Genomic DNA, 22,954 nt, shown 5'->3' with positions numbered 1-22,954 from the left:
ATACTTTCTTGGACTATGCATCTCAGCGACAACACTTTGAAGGACATCCCACTTTGAAGATGTTGGGCAATTCTTAGCCTAAATTCAGACACTATATTCTATAAAAGGCAGAGGTTCAGGACTAAAGCTATTTTAGGCAGTTTCTCTTCTTAAAATATTGCTTTCTCGGCCCAAGCTAATAGGATTATTATTATTATTTTAATTTTGAGAAACACAAATAAGATATTAGTAGGATTGGATCATTTTAACACTAAGAGAGTACTGTCCTGCAGTATTTGTTAGGAAATTTACAACTAAAATTATTTTGACATATATCCTTTGGGGGCAAGGAATTGTTGCTCTATCTTACTGGAATGTTCTCTCTTCCCAGCATAGAATGTCCTTAAAATTAAAGGCTGTAGAATAACACTTATATATTATTCCCTTCCATGGCATGCTACCTTTTAAAGTACTATAACATAATGTACAGTAGACAAGAATATACACTCTAGTGTCAGAACTTAGTCCTCTCTGAAGAGTCACGTTTGAATATGAGGACAAGCAGAAAGAAAGAGAGAAAAAGAGAGACACAGAGACAGTATACTTTTCTTTTTCTTTCTCTCTCTCTCTCTTTTTTTTTTTTTTTTTGTCTGTCATGGGGCCTGAACTCTGGGCCTGGGCGCTGTCCCTCAGCTCTTCAGCTCAAGTCTAGTACTCTACCATTAGAGCCACAACACCACTTCCAGCTTTTCTTTGCTTATGTAGTGCTGAGGAACTGAACCAGGACCTCATGCATGGGAGACAAGCAATCTACCACTGAGCCACCTTTCCAGCCCCTCATAATTGTTATTTAAAATAATACAATGATGAATATGTAAAAGTGTCTGGAAAATTGGCTCACATTAGTATTCCCCTAACAAAATTTCACCTCCCAAAATACTTACTTTATTAGTTTTGAATATTATCATAAAAAATTATCACAGGCTAGACTGAAACAGAGAAATGTATTCTAGGACAGTATGGAAAGCTGGCTGTCAAAAATCAAAGTGTCACAAGTATTGGCACTGTACTTTGAGCTTCCAAGCAAGAATCATTTATGTGACTCTCACAGAGCTTTTGGAGGTTTCTTGCATTCTTTACCATTTCCCTGGCTTGTAGTTTTATGGCTAAAATTTGTCTTTCGCTGTGTGTGTGCTCCAGTCATGAGGCTTGAACTAGGCCCTGGCATAGTCCCTGAGGTTTGGTGCTCAAAGCTAGTACTCAACCACTTGAGCCATATGTCCATTTCTGTCTTTGGGGTGGTTAATTGGAGATAAGAGTCTCAAGGACTTTCCTGCCCTAGCTGGCTTCAAATTTTAATTCTCAGATCTTAGCCTCCTGAGTAAATAGAATTTCAGGAGTGAGCCACTGGGGGCCTGGCTGGAATTTGTCTTTATCTTCATGATCAATTTTCTTTTGTCTCTTATGCCCAAAACAAGCACTGTCTTTATAAAGACTCCAGGAATTTACTTTAGGGTCTTCCATCCAGAATGAGTTCATTCTATTTTGTTACTTTACAAAAACCATTATTTTCAAGTACAGCCACATTCATAGTTAAGGTTATGACTTCAACATATCATTTTGAGGGACACAGTTGAATCAGTAATTGATATCAAGTAGATATTGAGCAGAACGTGGAAGAATGGTCTAGAACACATTGAATAAAGCTGATTACAAAGTTGCATCTAGAAACAATGTGTAATGTAAGAGTTCCCTGCTTTTAATATAATAAGCTACTTTTTAGTCTCATATTCATAACATAAAGCTTTGATTATGACAGTCCATATTTATCTACTTCCTATGCTTGGATTTAGAACATAAAAATATATCTTTTGACATGTTGAACAGAAAAGAAGATGACCATGACTGTGGTTTTTGCATGCCTGTGGATAACACATGGAAGCCCGAGGGCCTTTTAAACAGCAGAGGTGCATTTTGTTCTGCACCGTATTGTAATGAGGGGGATAGTTATTTCTTTTTAATAAACAAGATTTTGAAAACCAGAAGATGTTGTATACCCTATCAGATTTCTAGCTTTCTTGAAAATTGTATGATCAGGCAACATTGGCTATATATAGCCATATGTTGCTGGGGCTGAAAAAATGTTCACATTTGCTTATGCAAATGTGAACGGTTGCTTTATTTATTTATTTTTGTCAGTCAGGAGGGGCTTGAACTCAGGGCTTGTACACTGTCCTTGAGCTCTTTTGCTCAAAGCTAATGTTCTACCACTTTGAGCCATGGCAGCACTTTTGGTCTTCTGGTAAATCAGAATTAAGAGTCTCAGGGACTTTCCTGCCCAGGCTGGTTTTCATTCATGATCCTCAGATCTCAGCCTTTTGAGTAGCTAGGATTACAGGCACGAGCCACTAGTGCCCCACTGAAGTGAGAAACTTTTAAATGTACACAGTCTCAATCCTATCATTAATTCAATCTGCCTCTGTCATACAAGGCTTTCCTAAATATTTAAGTCTTTGTGGTCTATAGAAAAGCTATTTTCCAACCCTTCAATGGGATGTCTACTTTCACTGTACCAATACAAGCTGCAAGCTAAGGTTTAGTTTATCTCCATTTAACTCTTTTATTTTCTTTCGTGAATGTGATATATATATATATATATATATATATATAATGAAATTCTATATCTCAATCAGAAAGAATGACACCATCTAACTTGTTAGGAAATGAAAAGACTTAGAAAAAATTATATTAAGTGAAGTAAGCAGACCCAAAGAAACATAAGTCTCATGGTTTCCCTAACATGTAATAAATTGTATATGTCTAGGATAATGTTACTAGACAAGCAGAAAAGGTCAAAAGCTATGTACATATGACCATATAAGATGATGTTATGCAAAATGAACCCAAGATAGGGACACAAGAGGTTTTATCTTTGTCGCTGTTGTTTTTAATGTACTATGTGATATTTTGTTTCTTTTGAATGTTCTTCCCCCATGTTCTTCCCCCTGTTTTCACTGTATTTGGTTCTGGTGCCCTGCATCCTGTATATACATCTTCTAATTTGGGGAGGGGAAGGAAAATAACAAATTGTTGAATCAAGGATAAAAAGAAAAAGAACAAAACCAAATAAAGCTCCTCTATTTTACTTTTCAAGTCATTTCAAAAGCCTAAGACTTGTTTTATTTTACTTTTTTTTTTCTACATGAGAAGAGGGTACTATTGCTTGACTGTGTCCAGTTCTGGAATATCTACTATTTTCTTTATTGTTAAGATACCTAGCCCTCTCTGTGTATTTCTAACAATGTATATTAAGCAGATGCAAAAGGGAGAAAAAGCAGGGAGGCGGATTGAAAAGGCAAACAGAAATGAGAGGAGGAAGAGCACTGAAAGAATAATGAGACACAACTATATAAAAGGAATGCAGAACAGTCAGCTAATTGAGTATGAGAAACCCCTCAGGCAGGGTTTTCCCACAAATTTGCTTTGGAAACTGTTAATTTCTTTTCAGAAACATTGTTTGACATTGTTGGGGGAAAGGAGGGGTAAGGATTGGCATGGCAAAATATACATGCATGTTAGTGTTGCCCTAGATTTAAGACATTGCCCATTAAACACACCACAGGGTTTCCACATCAAAATCTCTCTAGCAGGTGCATCATTTAGAATCTAACCATTTTCTCAAGTACCTCTCCATGTGCTTTCTCTACTGTAGCTTGATACTTTAATCATTATCATTAATGACTTGTAGCCCTTTAAGAAATCACATTATAACTTCTGATTGCTGAAAAGTGGCATACTTATGTGAAAGCAGCCTAACTGTGCTGTGCTGAATGTTTTCTCAAGGAGTTTAAAAATCTTTAACATACTGTGTTTCCTTGGTTTTGCTGAAAGTGACTTAGTAAGATTCATGGGACATCAGCATTTTTTTCATATGTAAATCCCAGTATATTTATTCCTGTTTATATCTGAGTCCAAAGCCGTTGCTTTGATTACATATTTTGCATTTTTTAAATTCCTCTAGATGTTACATGTTAACATCTCTTTAGTTATATTTAAAACTGGGTTTTACATAGCAGCCTGCTTGATAAATATTCATTCACTGTTGTAACTAGAAAACTCATAATTTTTTAAATAAAGAAACCAGTTAGAGACATTTAACCACAAGCACAATGACAAGGGTTAAATTCATTATTAGAATAAGGGAATGTGGGAATTAAACAATAATCTTTTAAGTATATAATTAGATAACTGGTTAGAGGAGTTTACCAGCAATCTAAAAGTTAGTTGAAATGTCATGCCACTCTCTCTAGTACTGTGATTATTTCAATTAAAAAGTAGATTTTAGTAAAAGAAAAAAATTACACTTAGACATGATAAATTAAATAGGACTCTAATCATTCACACAGTGAGACAAAGGGAGGAGCAAAAGGATTCAAAGCTATGCACTGTTGAACTCTAAGAAAGGGAGTTATTAAAATGAACTCCAGGAAAGGAAAGCAAGAGGTTTATTTTTTTGTTTGTTTTTTTACTCTTTGTGGGTTCCTTTTTTTTCTGTTTTTCCCTTTTTGTTGGTTTTATTTCTGTAGCTTGTGTGTGTGTGTGTGTGTGTGTGTGTGTGTGTGTGTGTGTGTGTGTGTGTGTGTTTGTGTGTGAAAATACCATACAAAGGAGTTACAATTACATGGGCAAGATAGCTTTCGTTTTGTATTAAGTTTATCTGACTTGGGGAGGGGAATGGGGAAGCACAGAAATTGTGGGACAAAGGGTAAACTAAGTCAGCAGTGATACTCACTAGGCGCTGTGTTGAAAATTAACTATACAACGTGGTGGGGGGGGGTGGGGAAGGGATTGGAAGGGAAAACACTGGGAGAAAATGAGGGAAGAGGTGACAGAGATCCCTTCGCCCTCCCCAATCAGAAGTTGGGTATCCAAGCTACAGGATGTCCTTCTTCCTGTGTCTAGCCACACACTCCTGCTTGCTGCAGGGAATTTACCCTCTCCCCTGAGCCCTCCTCCCTTGGGAGAGAAGCTCCCCCAGAGTACCCCAATTCATGTTATCCATCATTTCCCCCTTGAACTGCCAACACTTACTGTAAGGATGAGGCAAGCATTAAAAACAGACCTCTCTGTAGAGAGAAACTCCAGGGTAATTATTAAAGAAACTTCTCAGAAGTAGGGACTCAGAGAAAATTAAGGAGTTAGACAGGTTAAGTGTGGTATATAATAGTGAAACTCAGAAAGAGTCAGGAAATCTGGAGGGTAGTTTGATTTTGGAGAGGATAAGTAAGAAGTATGGAATGTATTTTGATAAAGGTCAGCTAGGGCCTTATTGGGAATGAAACAAAGGGGAAGTCTGGAAATGTAACTTTTGCCTGATGATGACATTGCCTTGTTTTTTGAAATTGTAATTGTTATTTGTATTCTCTTAACTGCTGGCCCTGCTTCTGTAAGGCTGATGGCTATCACCTACCCTGCCACCAGTGAGTGACCTGACTGCCCATCTGAAATCCTGCCACAAGAGAGCTTGGCTGCTGGTCTTCACTGTCTTAGTATAGCACAGCTAATAAAGATACTCTTGACTGAGTGTTGGTGACTCCATTAGCAGATTGTGAGTCTGAGTCCCACTGGCCTAGGGAAGTTGGGATACTTAAGTGACACTGTCCACAAAAAAAATGTATTCAATACCTGACTTACGTAACTGTAACCCCTCTGAATATCCCCTTTACAATAATTTTTAATTAAAAATTTTAAAGTAGTTTTATTGTGATGCTTCCATAAGCAAATAGAAATTCCCTCCGAGTGATGAATCTTTTTCTCTTTTTTTTTTAAATTGTGAAAATACTCTACAGAGGGGTTACAATTACATGAACAAGGTAATGAATACATTTCTTATCAAGCATTGTTGCCTCCTCTGTTTCCCCTTCCCATCCCTTCCCATCTTCCCCCCACCTGCTGCCCCCCACCCCGCGCCAAAGTTGTAAAGTTTGTTTTTCGACATAACATCTTGTACATCTCATTGTTACAATGGGTCCACCTGTATCCCTATTTTAACAATTTGTTTTTTTTCCCTTCCCCTCCACAAATTATACCAACATCAAATGTTTTTCACTGTATTTGAATCTTTTTTTTTTTTTTATAATGAGCTTGTATTTGTTTTCATGTGACTTGTATTAGTGGAGGTAAGATCTTCTTCCAAATTTGTATCTGGGAACTCATGGGTATCTCCAGCCTTCTACTTTGCCTTACTGTTAATTGAGAAAGTAGATGTTTACATTTACTTCCTAATGTTAAGGCATAGGTATGATTGCCTAATAATGTCTCTCTGCTGCATTCATTTTTAGTCAAAAAATCATAGCACTTAAGTTTCATTTATTTTTAGTGTGGAGCAAGTTTCCAAGTTACTATATTCATTAATATTTAATAACTTAGAGAAATATGTTTGTTTTTGGCAATAGTGCATTTCCATTTTTGTTGTTGAAAATGTTTACCAGTTTATGACATGAGATATTATTTATGTTTCCCTGTTTGGGTTGCCAGAAATTCTCCCAATCATACATAATTGTAAACAACCACCTTGATTTCACAATTATCTCATGTGCTCTGCGCAGCGAAAGGGGCAGGAATCAACATAATTCACACATTACTGTAAGCTAAAATTGGTAAGCTCCCCAAGACGATCTAAAAGCAATTAATTCTGGTTCTTACCTTCTAGAAAAGTATTCTGGAAAATGTTAAATTGCCTCAGATTCCTATCCAATAGAATTTATTCGCATTTCTTTCCACAAACAAACAAAAAGATCACATGTAAAACACCTCACCCATAAGTACAGCACCATGAAATATATGTAAGATCATATTATATGTATTATTAAGCATTGCATTATGACATTTCAAAGTAGATTGTTTAATTTTCTGCATACCCTTGATGAAATTATTCAGAAAGAAGTGGCTGTTAGTATTTGCTAACACCTTGTTTTGCCAAGGTCTGGTTTTTATATATTTTATCCTTTGCTGAGGGGTTAAGTATCCAGGTGGTCAGGATCACAGCAGAGCCGTTCTGATTTGGGTCCCTCCCTCACTTGTACTTAGTAGGTGTATGACCTTTGCTATTTCATTTAATATTTCCCAGCTTTGCATTTCTCATTGATAACATTGAGGGAAACCCTAGAATCTCTTAGGGTTGTTGCAAGGATTAAATAAGTGAATGTAGGTAAAGAACTCACAGAATTAGCTAGCTTGATGTTAGCACACCATAACACTTAGCACTAGCATTCTCATCATCATAATCCATTGCATCTGGTGACTTTACCCACCTCTTTCTGATAAGGAAACTCAGGCTTAAAGATCTGAATTAATTTACATGGAAATAACAGATAATGCACGACTCCAAAATAAACGAAGAACATTTATCGTTAAATTATGTTCAGATTTATTTACATTCTAAGTACACATTGACAGTTTTTATTCTTATTTTGAGAAGAAGTCTCACTCAAAGCTGCTCAGGATAGACTCAGGCTATTCCTGCACTGGCTCTGGTGGGTACCTTCATGGCTGGCCACAATAGACACTTTAAGTCTTAGAAAGGCTACAGTCTTAGAAAGTCTTTAAGTCTTAGAAAGGCTACTGCTACAGTCTGCAGTGTGTGTGTGTGTGTGTGTGTGTGTGTGTGTGTGTGTGTGGTGTAAGTATAGAGAGATTTTTATTTTGACATTTATACATTAAACATAAAAAACCTTCTTGAAAATGGCCTAAAGAAAGCCATGACTCAGTAGAAATAATAGGCAGCCATACTGGAAATAGAGTCAACATCTGAAAAACAAAATGAACAGACCAGATTTTATGCACTAGGGGGTTAAATAATGGGCTTCTAGGAATGCAGTTGTAGGGAAGGATTTGACTACTCAGAATGCCTCCAGAAGCCTTTGATATCAGCATTATGTGGACCCAGGAATGTACACAAGAGCCCTGAATCATGGAGTTTTTGTCTTTCCATTCTTGAAAAGAGCTCAACCGTTCTACTCATATTTGCAATAAGCTTGAGATCTATTCTAAACATATCTGAACATATCTTCTGTGCTGTTTTCACGACAGCCTACTGGTAAAGTATAGGAAAAATTGAAAACTAACTACAATTAAATATTTTTGTTCCATATTCACTTGATGACTGAAAAACTTTAAATTCTTTTTATTTGACTTGGTTACATCTTGTTTAGAATTTCATTCATGTATGTTAAAATCAGTTATTATGTCATAATATTTACAAAGCAATTACATTGAATGAGCTGTCCTGTTTTGTTTGTTTGTTTGTTTGTAGGTTAGGGGGCTTGAACTCTGGTCCTGGGAGCTGTCCCTGAGCTTTTCAGCTCAAGGCAAGCACTCTACCACTTGAGCCACAACACCAATTCCAGTTTTCTGGTGGTTAATTGGAGATAAGCTTTTCAAGGACTTTCCTACCCAGGCTGGCTTTGAACCAAGATCCTCAGATCTTAGCCTCCTGAGTAGCTAGGATTACAGGTGTGAGCTATCAGCACCCAGCTTAGCTGTCCTGTTTTATAGTCAAGCAACCTGTGCATCAAAGAAATGCATTTTATTGGCTTAAACAGAATTGTCAGTGGCATTGGAAAAGCCTATAAAATTAATTACTTAATACACAATTTTAAATGCTTTATGTTCTTTGAGTCATCCCCTCTCCATATGAAATAGAAGCTATTATTAAACCTATTTTACAGATGGGGATATTGAGTTATTGTAAGTATCTTGTGGAGGTCAATCAATGCTTGTCAGTACAACAGATGGGATTCAAGCCCAGACACATCTAATTCTTTTCTTCACACATTTAGCTACTTGGATAAATTGCCTTTCTCAGGGCAATAAAAACATTAAAATCTTTGGTTCCTGCCTTTAGGTTATGGAGACTTTTAATAAAAGTAGAAGAAGGATAAATAAATACCTTATCACAGGGAAGAGTTCTGCTTTGTTTGGAAGGAGCTGAAGGTTGCATTTGGAATGCATCTCATTTTAGTGCTCCTGGATTTGTCTAGTTCCTACATTTTTACTTTATAGGACCTGGAGGCAGAAAACAGTCTTACCTTACAGCATTTGAGACTAGTCTATTAGGTTTCTGATGCTCAAAGAAAAACAAAAAACAAAACAAAAAAGCCCAACACATCTGTTGTTCCCGCTCTGAAACTAACCGAGGTAGAAATATAACAAGAATAGGAATGAAAATGTCCATAATATAAAAACCATAATTTAAAGCCACAGACTCCAGACTTTTCTACCACCTAATCTGCAGGCTCCCTTGGAGTTAACTCTTTTCCTGCCACACCCAGCAATGCCTACTGGGCATGCCCAGTTATACAGTGAGAACCTCGGACTGTTTCTCTTTCTCCAGGTTTTACCAACAGCAAAAGGAAGGAGGAGACAGGGGGAAGAGTTAAACAGGTAGAGAACTTGGTTCAGTTCAGGATGCCCAAGGCCGAGGCAGAGCACGGAAAGCTGGGGAAGGAAGAGAGACTGCGGCGAAAAGCACCTTGTCACACACATGAGGCTGCTCTCCAAATTGGCGCCTTCGCCTGGTGGGTCCTTCTTAAACCTTTCTTCTTCTTTTTAAAATCCTCTCTCTCTCTCTCTCTCTCTCTCTCTCTCTCTCTCTCTCTCTCTCTCTCTCTCTCTCTCTCTCTCTCTCTCTCTCTCTCTCTCTCTCTCTCTCTCTCTCTCTCTCTCTCTCCCTCTCTCTCTCTCTCTTTCTTCTCTCTCTGTCTCCTTTCACAGTTTAGGCTGATCGCCACCGACACCAGGAAGGTTTGGTGCGGTTCCTCAGGCCAGAGCTACCGTCAGGGGTGGGGCAGGACCGTGGGATCTTGTCAAACGCCCGACCTGCTGTGAGTCCCCTTTGCATTCCTGGAAGGGCTGCTAGCTCGCTTTTTCTGGGGCTCCTAGCAGGAGACCGACCATCGTGCAGGAGTACAGCCAGAGCTCATCTTAATCACCGACTCTTCCTCGGTTGGTTCCTCTCCCTTCGGCCGTGGAGCTCTTTCCTGGCACCCTCTCAGGTGCCCCCGCCCAATCACGACTAAACCCCGGAGAAGTGGAATCTCCACCGGTTTTCTGTGGCTCTTAGCAGAGGCCTGGGCATGCTCAGTGGGCTACGTGGTTCTTTGCTGCTCTCTCTCTCTCTCTCTCTCTCGCTCTCTCTCTCTCTCTCTCTCTCTCTCTCTCTCTCTCTCTCTCTCTCTCTCTCTCTCTCTCTCTCTCTCTCTCTCTCTCTCTCTCTCTCTCGTGGGGAGGGAGGGTGGTGACAAGTTAGCTGCAGATCCCCGCCCCCCCCCCCCCCATGATCGGCCTCTCCTACAAGAGGACAAGGCAAAGGTGCCAAGGTAGAAGCACCGGGCCGGCGTCGTAGAGCCGGGGGCGCAGCTCCTGCGGGCCCAGCCCACCCAGTCCCCAGCCGGAGGACGGGCCGCCGCTCTCCATGGTACTGCGGAGAGCCCAGCTCCGCCCTTCTCTTTCGGAAGGACAGCACCCGGCGTCACGTAACCCAGCCTTCTTGGGCTTCACCACTGCCTCTTCCTTCCCAGCCTTTCCCTTCTCCTCCTCCTCTTCTTTCTCCTCCTCCTCCTCCTCCTCCTGCTCCTCCCGCTCCCCGCCGCTGCATGTTCTCCCCTCCCGCACTCCTGGAGATAGACGCTCCAGCCCGAAGCTTCTGAAAACGCAGCGGCAGTCGCCTTATCCATAGACCTCAGGAAATTCGCTTTGACCGATACCTGCTTCAGGCTCTGGCTGGAGCTAAGGGGAAATAACCCAGGCAGGTAAAAGGAAAAAGAAAAGAAAAGAAAAGATAAGAAAAAGAAAAGAAAAGAAAAGAAAATCCTCAATTTTGATGTGTGTATGTGTATGGGGGGAGGGGATGATGGGGCGAGGCAAGCTGGGGAAGATTGCTCGTAACTGAGCCAGAATCTGCCACAAACACACAAGGAAGGAGGGATGGTGGGGGGTGGATGAGTGAAGATCTTGATTGTTTTGCATGAAGCATTTTAAACGAGAAGAAGCTGAGATGGTGGAACTGGGTAGTAACTTAAAGGCTAAAGGCAGAATTTTAGTATCAAAAGAATGAAAATAGCAGGTTGGTTGGAAATGGAGCCAAACAATAAAATACAGCGTATCTAAATCTGTATCTTTCTTCCTCAGTGCTCCATGCTATGCTTACCCTTAATCTGTGCAGTAGACTTCAGGCTCCAAGAAACTGCACTGGTATTAGCGATGGAGCTTCGAGACTGGGCGGGAAAGCCTGGGAGAATTTGGGATGTGCATTGGTATTGAAGTACTTTGCAAAAGCCAGGGGCAAAATTATAAAATATTTCTTAAATCAGGTTCTTTCTTAAGATGCATACTAAAGCCTGAGTGATATGTGTGCCTGTGTGTGCTACCATAAACATAATAAAATAAATGCAACTGCAGGAGGTCAGCATACTGTATTGATCCTTCCAGTGACTTGGGAATGAATTTGATTCTATAAATGAGAGAAAAGATTATTGTGGCTTTATCTCAGCTTTTGAATTAGACCGCTTATTGTTTTGGCTGCAGTAAGATTGTTTGTTGGGGGGATCATTCTCTTTCCTCCTATAATTTGTAACTCACCAGGTCTTCTGGCACCTAGAGAGAATTCCTCTTTCTCTGTATAAGTACAGATACTCTCTCATACACAATGAGATATCCAGTTGACCCTCCTTGTGTTAAGGAATATGTGTGTGTGTGTGTGTGTGTGTGTGTGTGTGTGTGTGTGTGTGTGTGTGTGCGTGTGTACCTTCCTCTCCATCCTTTACAAAATTATCAGTGTGTGCATTAGTGGAGGAGTGGGGTGACAGAAGGTTATGTGATCTATGTGCAATTATTAAAATAATCAAATTCAACAATCTCACACACACTGAGGTTTCCTAATGCCTGAGCTCAATAGGTTTAAAGCAGTACTCTTGATGGTGATATTTCAGACTTACTTTGTAAATTATTGAAAAATTATCAGATTTCTGAGTTCACTTAAAAATGAAAATATACTGAGTAATATGATATTATTGATAGTTTTTAAGAACATCTTTCTTTGGGTTTGGCATAGGAGTATACAAGATATGATTTGTGATTGCTGGTGATATGAACTCTATCATCCATAATAAATAAGTAATTTGGTTTTTTAATTCCCTGTTAGTAGTGGACAGTGGTGTAGTGGTGTGTGTGTGTGTGTGTGTGTGTGTGTGTGTGTGTGTGTGTGTGTGTGTGTGTGTGTGTGTGTGTGTGTGTCTGTTGAAAGAGAACCCATCATCAATTTCATCTGGGAAGGAACTTGAAGTGGGATCCCCTAGCTTGGTGGCTCTCAGCTGACACCTGTAGGGATTGCACTGAACTGAAGAGAAATGCTTTCAGCTCCCTTCATGGAAGAGCGGCAGCACAATGCGGTGCCATAAATTACTGCTAGTTTCAGCTTGAAGGGAGAAAAAAGTGTTAATTGATTAGTAAGCTTCTGTGTCCAAGCAGTAAAATGTGTGTGTGTTGTGTGTGTGTGTGTGCACTCATGTGTGCATTACATGTTATGTGGAGGAGATAGTGAGAAGATAATATGAATTAGCTTGGTGTAACCAGATACTACCTTTATCCTTTTTCTCAAAAATATAAGAAAAATTTTAGTAAAAAGGAAAAGATATTCAGAAACACAATACTAGTTGAGATTTCAGTAGCTTTTCAAGAATCTGTCAGAAGAGAGTTGCATAAATACAAGTGATTTAGGAGCATGGTGAGTGATTCAGAGGTGTGGTTTTAAATCCTAGCATCCTACCACAGTAGCTGAGGTGACAAACATGCCAGTTGCTGCTCTGACCACCTAGAGTCTTAAGAGCTATGAGGCTCACCTCCAGGTAAGGACTGGAGAAGGTAGATCACCAAACTGTTAGCCAGAATGTTAAGTTCTCTTTCTTAGAAGAACTAATATCATGATAGCTGAGGCACAGGTATTGCATGTATATTTTTGCATATCTACACTATGTGGTACATATATATAATGATATTATAGATATATATGCATACATGGGTTCCAGGTTCATGCTTTTCTATTATTCCTTTAAAAACAAAGAATGTTCTGGTTTTAAAAGAAGAGACTTCCAAGAAACCATCAATATTCTTGGTCTCTCTGAGAAAAACATAATTGTAGGAATACCATACAAATCTTAGCTGCCAGCTTCCTGACAATAGTTTGATCTAATTTGCCTGCTGTAAAATTTGCTATTAACTAAGATTTGAATAGGTTGTATTTTAACTTGTCCATATAACTAGCACACAATCTAAATAGAAATCCTTAACTGCCTTTTTTCCCCCTTTCTTTCTCCTCCTGTATTTTAAAATTAAGCATCTGTGGAAATAGATGAAGAAGATAAGCATAATTAAATCTGTATTTAAAACCCTTAGCAACTATAATAAGCCAAGTTGTGTAAATAGCTTATTGTAAGAGCATGATCTTAACTATCAGGAAATATTAGGCCTTACTTGTAGGTCAGTACAAATAAGCTGTATCCTTCCGATGAGATTAATTTTCATTCACTTTTTGGTTTTTTTTTTTTTTTTTTTTTTTTTTAGTTTAGAAATAGCACCAGTCTGGTGCCTGCTTTCTGGGTTGAATAATGATTTATGTGATGCTATATTGGAATCTAGATCATAATTTTTTTATTTTAATTTTCTACAGATTTTTGGGTCCTTATCAAAAGGCAAAATCAAATGGAAATGCATCTCCAACACACATCCAATTGACATGCTGACATCTTAGTTTGGCCTCGCAGACAGAGGTGGAGAGTAAAGAAGAGGAGCTGTGGCCAGTTGTACATCTAACAGCTTCTGTGTGTTTCACCACTTCTGGGGTGGAGTCCAATTGTTGGGGAGGTTAAAAAGACAAGAGACATCCTGCTTGTGAGGCCATGTACAAGGAATTTGGCTTCGGCTACAGACAGTGACATTGGAAGTCTATGATACGACAGAAGAAGCAGAAGCAGGCCTTTGAAGCTCCTCGGGTTAATTAGTGGTCACTTAAAGAAGCAAAGATCCCCTACTCCATTCTGGTTTGGGACCTTACATGTGGAGAGAAAGCATCCAACGATACTAATTCAGTGCTGGCGTCTGGAGATTTCCTGATTCTTAATTCCTCCTTTTTCTGTCTGGTGCCACACTGGTGGTACCAGGCAGATGATGGTATCTGAGGAGCAGAGAAACTGATGACACCAAAGGACACCTACCATCAGATCATTGGATGCCAAGGGAATCAGTGATTTTCTCGGTCATAGGTTGACACATTTTTTTGTTTTTGTTTTGTTTTCAAAACGTTGCCTCCAAAGTGTATCCTCCCTTTGGTTTAAAAGTTCTGTTGCTCCCCTGTACCCCGGGGGTCTACATTTTCCAACTGAAAGGAGACTATCAGGAAAGAGGAAGGGGTTGTTGGAAGAGAAGAAGAATCAAAACACAGCTAAGGGAGGGTGGCATCCCTCCCGCCTTTGCCAATCCCCTAAACCCCTCTTCCTCCTGGGACCCCCATTTCTTCATCACGGTGTCCAGGACCATTTTGACCCTGTCGGCCCCGGCACCCCCCCGCCGCACCCCAGCTCCGAGCATGGGGACGGCGCTTCTTCAGCGTGGGGGTTGTTTTCTCCTATGCCTGTCCTTGCTGCTCCTAGGCTGCTGGGCAGAGCTGGGCAGCGGGCTGGAGTTCCCGGGCGCCGAGGGTCAGTGGACACGCTTCCCCAAGTGGAACGCTTGCTGCGAGAGCGAGATGAGCTTCCAGCTCAAGACGCGCAGCGCGCGGGGCCTCGTGCTCTACTTCGACGACGAAGGCTTCTGCGACTTCCTGGAGCTCATCTTGACCCGCGGGGGTCGCCTGCAGCTCAGCTTCTCCATCTTCTGCGCCGAGCCGGCCACCTTGCTGGCCGACACGCCCGTCAACGACGGTGCGTGGCACCACGTGCGCCTCCGCCGCCAGTTCCGCAACACCACGCTCTACATCGACCAGGTGGAGGCCAAGTGGGTGGAGGTGAAGTCCAAGCGCCGGGACATGACGGTGTTCAGCGGCCTCTTCGTGGGCGGCCTGCCCCCCGAACTGCGCGCCGCTGCGCTCAAGCTCACCCTGGCCTCGGTGAGGGAGCGCGAGCCCTTCAAGGGCTGGATTCGAGATGTGAGGGTCAACTCCTCCCAGGCCCTCCCCGTGGACAGTGGGGAGGTGAAGCTGGACGACGAGCCGCCCAACAGCGGTGGTGGTGGGAGCCCCTGCGAGGCGGGCGAGGAGGGCGAGGGCGGGGTGTGTCTCAATGGAGGCGTGTGCTCCGTGGTGGACGACCAGGCCGTATGTGATTGCTCGAGGACCGGCTTCCGTGGAAAGGACTGCAGCCAAGGTAAGACCCGACGCCTGACTTCTGGGAGTTCTCGGCCTGGGCAGGACGGGGTGGGGGTGGAGGGTGGCAGGGCGAGGCAGCGGGACTAGGCTGGTGCATGGGGGCCTTCCTTCCTTTCTTTTTCTTTCTTTCTTTCTGGACAGTGTTTGTAACAGTTTGCTTGGAGTGGCAAGCCACTCTACCCTCCCGACCCCCATAGCTCCTCTGGTCACAGCTTTTTAAGCATTGAGCAGTCTCCATCTTTGATATCAGTCCCCCCTCCTCCCCTGAAGCCTTTGTCATCCACCCCCACTGCTTTCCAAGTGGTGGCAAATAGAATGGCCTCTCTACCGCATTCAGTGCCTAGTCTAGCCAGCTGGTTCTCGGTGTTCATTCATAAGGTCATTGCTCATGTAACTGACCACTCGACTACCCACCCCACCCTACCACTAAATCTACAATACGCAGGCTTCCACTCTAAGATGCAGAGAAGCATGTGAAAGATTGCCCATGTATCTGGGGGAAAATCAAAGTGCAGGAGAGGTTCCCAAGGGTCATGGCTGAGAAATGCCCACACGGTGACTGGGGTAAAGCATCAGAAAGGCAGAGTTCATAGGCACTGCAATGCTTCTTCAAATAGAGCGGAAAGGTTGTCTCTCTCTTGGTTGTAGAAAAAAGAACAGGGAAAGTGAAGATTTTCTTCAGAAGCAGGAGGATTTGGGGGAATAATATTGGTTTCCATGGTTATGTCCAAGTCTTACATTTGTTATGTTTAAGGGGGGAAAAATGTGATTTCTGTGGTTTCCTGGAGCGTGAGACAGGTCAGCTAATGTTTGGAAATGCTACAGATTAAATACCATTTCTTGATTAACAAATACCTTTGGAAGAGAAATAATGTAGACGTTTCTGGTTTGGGAAGCATTTGCAGGCTAATAAACAGGATATGTGTGAGCTATTCTAAGAGATTTTCCAAGGATATTCAGCTAATGACATTTTTTCAGAGTAGGGAAGCCAAGTTGTAATTTCTGGGATTCTTGAGGCTTGAAGCAATATTGAATAAACAACAAAAACAATACCCAAGTTTTATTTTCATCCCATTACATATAAAATATAGTTTCCTGTGTATTTCTTCTATGTGTCCTGTTATCTGACAATGACCAAAGGAAATGTTTCATGAATACAGGGGAACCTGAGAACAGGAGTTAATGAGAAGTCTGAAAAGGAGGAGACATCAATGTATCAATGGCTAAGCAGAAGACATAATGGAAGGGTTTGAAGTAGACAGATAGCCTGTGGGTCAAATCAAGCCAATCAACCCAGAGATAAATGGCATTTGTAGCTGAACTGGGGAAAATGGTGAATTATTAAATCTGGTTTTGAAAGCAATAGGGACAGAAGCCGTATATGCAGCTGTTTTATTGTGTAATGTCTTTGCTTTATTTATATATTTATTTAATTTTGCTGACACTGCTAAAGAGAACTACCCTTTGTAAATCTTATTAGACTTGGCAGTTCTCTCAAACTCGACTTTAAAAGAAATAAGACTTGATAAACATTTGTAATAGTTTAAACAGCAAAAGGAGTTAGATTTGAAGGAAAAAAGCAGGTCCTTAGGAATGGTATGTAGTCTTCATTCGATTGAGGAGAGTGAAATAAAGGGTTATTTCATTGTGTTCTTCCTTTGTGTAGGTTTCTAGTTGATAGATTAGATTTAGGTTAATTATAGATGCTTGTATATTCTATGGTCCATGGTGCACTTTACCTTTGCCAGGAAATTTCCATGAATTTAGGACTTGAATTTATACTTGAACTCTGCAAAAATAAACCAGAACATCTTTCTCTTTCACCAAATCTAACAGAATTGTTAATTATGCATAAGATGGTTTTATCAGAATAATTTGAAGTTGCATACCTGTGCACTGTTTCCTATAGAAATAAAAAAATGAATATAGTTGTATAGGAAAATAATGTTCCAAGTATCTTAATGCCACTTTAAGTGATAAAGAAGGCAACTTAATGAAATATGACTTCCTTTCTTAAATTAGGAAACAAATATGACACAATGACAGCTTGTACTGTGTGGGAGGGTGTTTTAAATGAATTTTTTAAATTTTTCTGTGCATTTTAATGTAGAGAACCCGGCATCATGCATAATCAGGAGCAGTTAAAAGTGGAGAAAGCATAGAAAATCTAATGTGAAGGAAAAGCAAAATTAGATGTTTCTGAAATGCACTTTATTTTGACACATGGTTAGTTGGTTTTTTCCTTTATGACAAACTATTTAGAATTTAGGCAGATGTATATTTGAACAACATAGTACCTGATGCATAAGAAAACTCAAGGCAGGAGAGCAAATGCAGGAAGACTGTTCTGCAGCATTGATTCATTGTGAAAATTTGAGCTGAAAACACAGTACAAAGATCACCACTAGTCCTGGAAGGAAAACAAAGGACTGGATTCTTCTGATTATCTCAGAAATGGGATAAAGGCATAGTCTGTCTCCCCAGTAGGATTAGCTTCATTTTGCTGTTTTCCCTGTTTTTGTGTGTATCAAGTGACTATTGAATAATTAATTGGGAGTGCATGCCTCTCCCCGCACAGATCATATATTGATGGGCTGGGGATAGATGATTTCTATCAAATGAAATATAAACGAATCTTGTCTCTAGCCAGGTTTTACTGCAATTGCCACACTCTTTATAAAACTAATTAAAAAACAAGAAAATATGCATCCACTAGACCAAATTTAGAGAAAAAATTAGACAAACATTAATCACAGGTTCAGATTATCCCTGGTGTTAACTACAATACCTTTTGAACCTTAATTTAAAAAGTCAAACATTACCAGGTTTAACATTTTAAAATACAACAAAACGACTGGAAAGACAATGGGAATGCAATAAGAATGCAAACTTGGATTTGATCTTTCCATATCTTTTGGCCTCCATATTTTTGCTCCTGTGAGTTTCCTAGGTATGAGTTTAGGTTCACCTTTGATCTGTTTTATTCAAGCACAGCAGTTTATTTATTTATTTATTTGTTCATGTAGTGATGGAAAGTCACCACCAGAAACATACGTTACAACCACATTAGTGGCAGAGCCTATATGAATACCACAAATTCTTATTCCCGAATCCTCTAATATCTCGTCTTCTGGATTCAATTTCTAGCTCCATCAGGTTGACATGTTTTCAATCCAGTTGGAGTGTTATTCAAGAGGAAAAAAAATACATACAGAAATGGCTGCTGAAAAAGAGTTTAGCATCACTGTGTGTTTTGACCAAGAGTTAGACTCAGAACTCAACTCTCCAAGAATGACATCTTTCTTGAGTGATGGCTACTTATGGGATACATAGCTTTTCAGTGAATCAAACTCATCTAAGTGCTCCTGAGCCATTATTATTTAATGAGTGTCTACTTAAAAGTACTAATAATTTCGTAGTAGCTAGGAAGATTCACTAAATTCCATGGCCATCCAGCCTTAAGGTAAGAAGGATGGGCAATAAGAAATTAAATTCTATTTCTGAACAAGCCCCATATTCAATCCTATATTTTAGGATTACATATTAAACTTTCATACTACATAATTTTACTTTATCTGCTTAAATAGCCATAAACACTGAGGATTGCTTAATATGATCAAACATGGATCAAACCTGATAAATGTCATGGATATTTCTGGTTTCTATAACTTTGTTAATGTGACCAGAGAGTTAACATATTCACCCATTCATTTATTCATTTCCTTATTCAATAAATATCTATTGAATGCTTTGTAGATGACAGAGCACTGGGTTAAAGCAGTACTAGTATAATTACATTTAGAAAAAGTTCTTACTCTTAAAGACTTCATCTGTTAGTGAGGAGAGACATTATTATTGGTTTAATAATAGAAATTTAAAATGGTAGTGTGTTTTGAAGGACAGATTCATGGTAATGAGAAAATTCAAAAGGGAGTGAGTGGACCTAAGCCAAGAAAGCTTGCCTCGGGTATGACTTTTAAATTTATACCTGAAATATGAGGTTAGACCAGGAAAGGATGGAGGAGAAATATGAACTAGGTGAAAGTCAGAAATATACAAGGCTTTAGTGGTGCTGGCACAGCCTATTCATGCTTCTGAGTGAAGATCATTGAGCATGGACTTCATAAGCCATACTCAAGACAGGACTGCAGCTGGATCAAGCTGGATTTTCTAGATTATAATAGGGTTTTCACCTTTACTTTGCAAGTGACAGGAAAGGAATGCAAAGTATCCTGTGAAATTGGTATTTTACTAATGTCACTCTGGCTATAGTGTAAAAAACAGATTGCAAGGCGACAAAGCAAGAGAAAAAACATTATTTCTGTTTGTCAGTCAACAACATTTGGTAAGCACCCACGGTAAGCTGTAGACTGAAGTTAAGGAAAAAGTATGGGGGAAGGGGAAGGGAGGGTTAGATTGTTTTTAAGAACCTTTAAAGAAAGAATCTTTCAAATCAGGATTCTTGTTTAAAGAAAGAGAAGTATGCATTTTTATGGGTTTAGTTAGCTGTAGAAATTTTTAGCCATTTACTGTCTTCAGCTTTTGATTTCACTTGTAAAGAATTCATGGTCTAAACTCTTTTAGTGGATTGTCTTGTGGCTTCTCTAGACTTTGCCTATTCAGTTCAGAAGCTTATGAACCCCAGTAGTATTACTGTACTTTATTATGTTCCCATTTAAACCATATTCAATCTTTCTCTATGTGTCTATCTGTACATATATCTATAGATAGACTTATATTGATATGTAGATATGTCTCTATATATTCTATCTAAGGCAATATTAACAACTACAATGGAAGAAAATTATATATATATATATATTTACATAAGCTTTGTAAGTCTAGTAAAATATTAAATAGTCACATAATTGGATAGTGGACAAAAGTGAATTGGAGTTTTGTATAATATCCCCCATGATAGGAAAGGATGGATCTCCTGTATTGGACAAATCTTCATGGGATAAAGAAACACACCAGTAGTTTAAAACTTCCCTTGATTGGAATAACCTAAACCTAATTATCCTTCTAGAAGTCCACAAATTGTACAGAGTATACTCTTTACTTAAGGATTCTGTTTTCCCTATTTTGAAGAACAATTGTAGTATACTCATTAAATTAAATACGTTCTAGCCAACCTACCCAAAGATGACAAGTGAGTATACTCAAGTTTTGTGCTCTTTAATTTCATCCGTGAAACTGGCATAAAACAGAACCTACCACTTGGAGCACTTAAAAGAACAGGTGATTTGATATAAAGCTCTTAGTACACAGCCTGGCTCATAGTAAGTATTTGGTAATTGTCAACTTCTTATTTCTGTTGTTCTATTACTATGACAGTTACCAGTGATATCATTTACTTTAGGGTACTTCCAAGCAAAATGCAACTGTAAATCTTTTTCTTTCTTATCTAAATTCTAATGTAATAATTATCCTTGAACTGTATTTTCAGACTAGAAAGGAAGGAAATAAAAAAGACAATGAGCCTCTTTTTTTTAAAACTCATTCTATCAGTCTGATTCAACAAACTTTGAAAATTCTTTTTTAATATTATTTTATTGTAAAGATGCTGTACAGAGGGGTTACAGTTACATGACCAAGGCAATGAGTATATTACTTGTCCATCATTTTACGTGATGATTTCATGATAGAGAATTATTTAATACAGAGTTATTTGTAAAAACTGCCTTTTACTCTCCACATATTGCCCCAATACTGTACGTAAGCATTGATATTTTTCTCAATGTCACAATTAACTTATCTAAAGTATCATTGGGCTGAGGATGAAACTTAGTAGTAGAACACTTGTTTAACACTGTGTTCAATACTCAGTACCAGAAATTAAAAACAAAATGAAAACAAGAAACAGCCTTATTATCTTTGAAGCTTACAGTTATTATCTGCCTGAAATATGTCTTCTTTCCATGATATTGACTAGAAGAGGATACAGATTGAACCTTGAATATGGTTCAAGATTCACTGACTTACATATTCTTAGTATTTACATACTTTATTATATGCTTTATCTCAACTTAAAAAATCCTTTACATTAAAATTGTTCCTCAGTGAATAGCAGTATATTCACAAAATATATTTTAAAGCTCACTTACAAGTTCATGTCAATGGGAATCTATATTGAATTATTTTAGGCAAAACACCAAATATTTGTGACCATACACTTCACAATCATTCCATAAGACAAACATACTCAAATACATGTAGAAGAGTTGATAGTACTTTTTGAACTGAAATGTCATGACTTTATAATGTTTAGAACTAAAACATATGTTCTTATTTTAGATTTCCATCTATTGAGAAAATACCTATGAAGAAAATAAATGATCTTCCCTCAATATTATAAATTATTTTTAAAAATACACTTGATGATTCTACTTTAATCATTCCCATAACCACCTCTAAAATTTGAGTATAACTTGAAATCACCTGTTTATAATCATAGGCATTGTTAGTCAATTACTATTTAGTTTTTGCTGAATTAAATGAATTCTCTATTTTACTTTGCCTATCTTATTGTATTGATTCCTTTAATAGCTTTATTAGATAGACTGTGTAAAATGCCCATTTTGATGATGAGACAATTGTAGGTTAGAAAAGCTCACTTGACAAAAGTCACTCCATGTGGCAGAGTTGGAAGGTGAGGCAAGTATGCTCAGAATCACAGCAGGCAGACCTGTCCACTGTAGGACTTAGACTGTGTGTTCACATATCAGACAATTAATGGATGCTAGGAATTTATTCTGTATTTGTCAAAACTCTGTGCTAACTTAAATAGATGACTTATAATAAAGCCTTCAGACTTGAGGATTTTGACATACCCTTAAATTTAGTGCCACTTCCTAATGTCATGATACTAAAGGAAACAGCACACAGCTTGTCAAAGCTCCTCACACTTTGCTTCTACAAGGCTTTTTTATTTGCTTCCTTTGTTGACCTTTCTATTCATATGATGCTTAATTGGTTGTTTCTACTCTATTCTCACTAGAAGTGAAGCCCTCCCCCCACATCCACCTCGTATATTGTACCTTAAAAACATTACAACTACGTTTTCTTTTTGAGAGAAAAGACTTAATTTTCACGAATTCAGCAACATAAAATTTCCACTCATTTCAGTGTTTCTGAGATAAAATTATTGCAAATATGAAAGTCTGTGGTGATTCAGCACATATGCAAAGACATAAACAGACGCTTACCAAGAGTTGCTGAGTTGGAACATGGTGGCTCTGAAGATATAGAGGATGGTACAGTGGACACTTAATGATAATTGCATAATGAGAAAGTGGTGAGTTTCTGTTTCTTTTCTCAGTGAGTTTAGCTTCCCAGTACATTGACTAAAACTGAATTTGGAGTAGTTCTTTAGAGTTAGAAAGATGATTCTCCATGCCAGTTCTGGGATTTTTTTTTTTTGAGAAACTATTATTAGAAGAAAGTGGGAGGGAAATAAGGCTCCCCTGGCAAACTAGATTGCTGACCTGGGCTCTTGTCTACTTATATTCAAAACTATGTGGCCTGGAGGTAGAAGAACACTGACAGCACACTATG

General features: G+C 39.0%; 1 protein-coding gene across 45 annotated transcripts in view; it reads left to right on the top strand.

Moving 5' to 3' along the window:
* Window positions 1–9,397: 9,397 nt before the first annotated feature.
* Window positions 9,398–22,954, top strand: part of Nrxn1 (neurexin 1) — a 1,041,346-nt gene continuing 1,027,789 nt past the window's right edge. For 20 of the 45 annotated variants that reach the window (XM_070025601.1, XM_070025600.1, XM_070025595.1 and 17 more), the window contains exons 1-2: window positions 10,484–10,790; window positions 13,706–15,395. In XM_070025601.1, coding sequence (XP_069881702.1) covers window positions 14,621–15,395 — 775 coding nt within the window. In that variant the 5' untranslated portion in view covers window positions 10,484–10,790; window positions 13,706–14,620. The other 25 variants (XM_070025582.1, XM_070025611.1, XM_070025574.1 and 22 more) reach the window with 8 other exon arrangements.

This window comes from Dipodomys merriami, unplaced genomic scaffold (assembly GCF_024711535.1).
Source record: "Dipodomys merriami isolate MVZ:Mamm:240054 unplaced genomic scaffold, mDipMer1.0.p SCAF_17, whole genome shotgun sequence".
Taxonomy (NCBI): Eukaryota; Metazoa; Chordata; class Mammalia; order Rodentia; family Heteromyidae; genus Dipodomys; species Dipodomys merriami.
The sequence above is the reverse complement of the archived record's forward strand: the minus strand, read 5'-3'. Positions and strand labels throughout refer to the sequence as shown.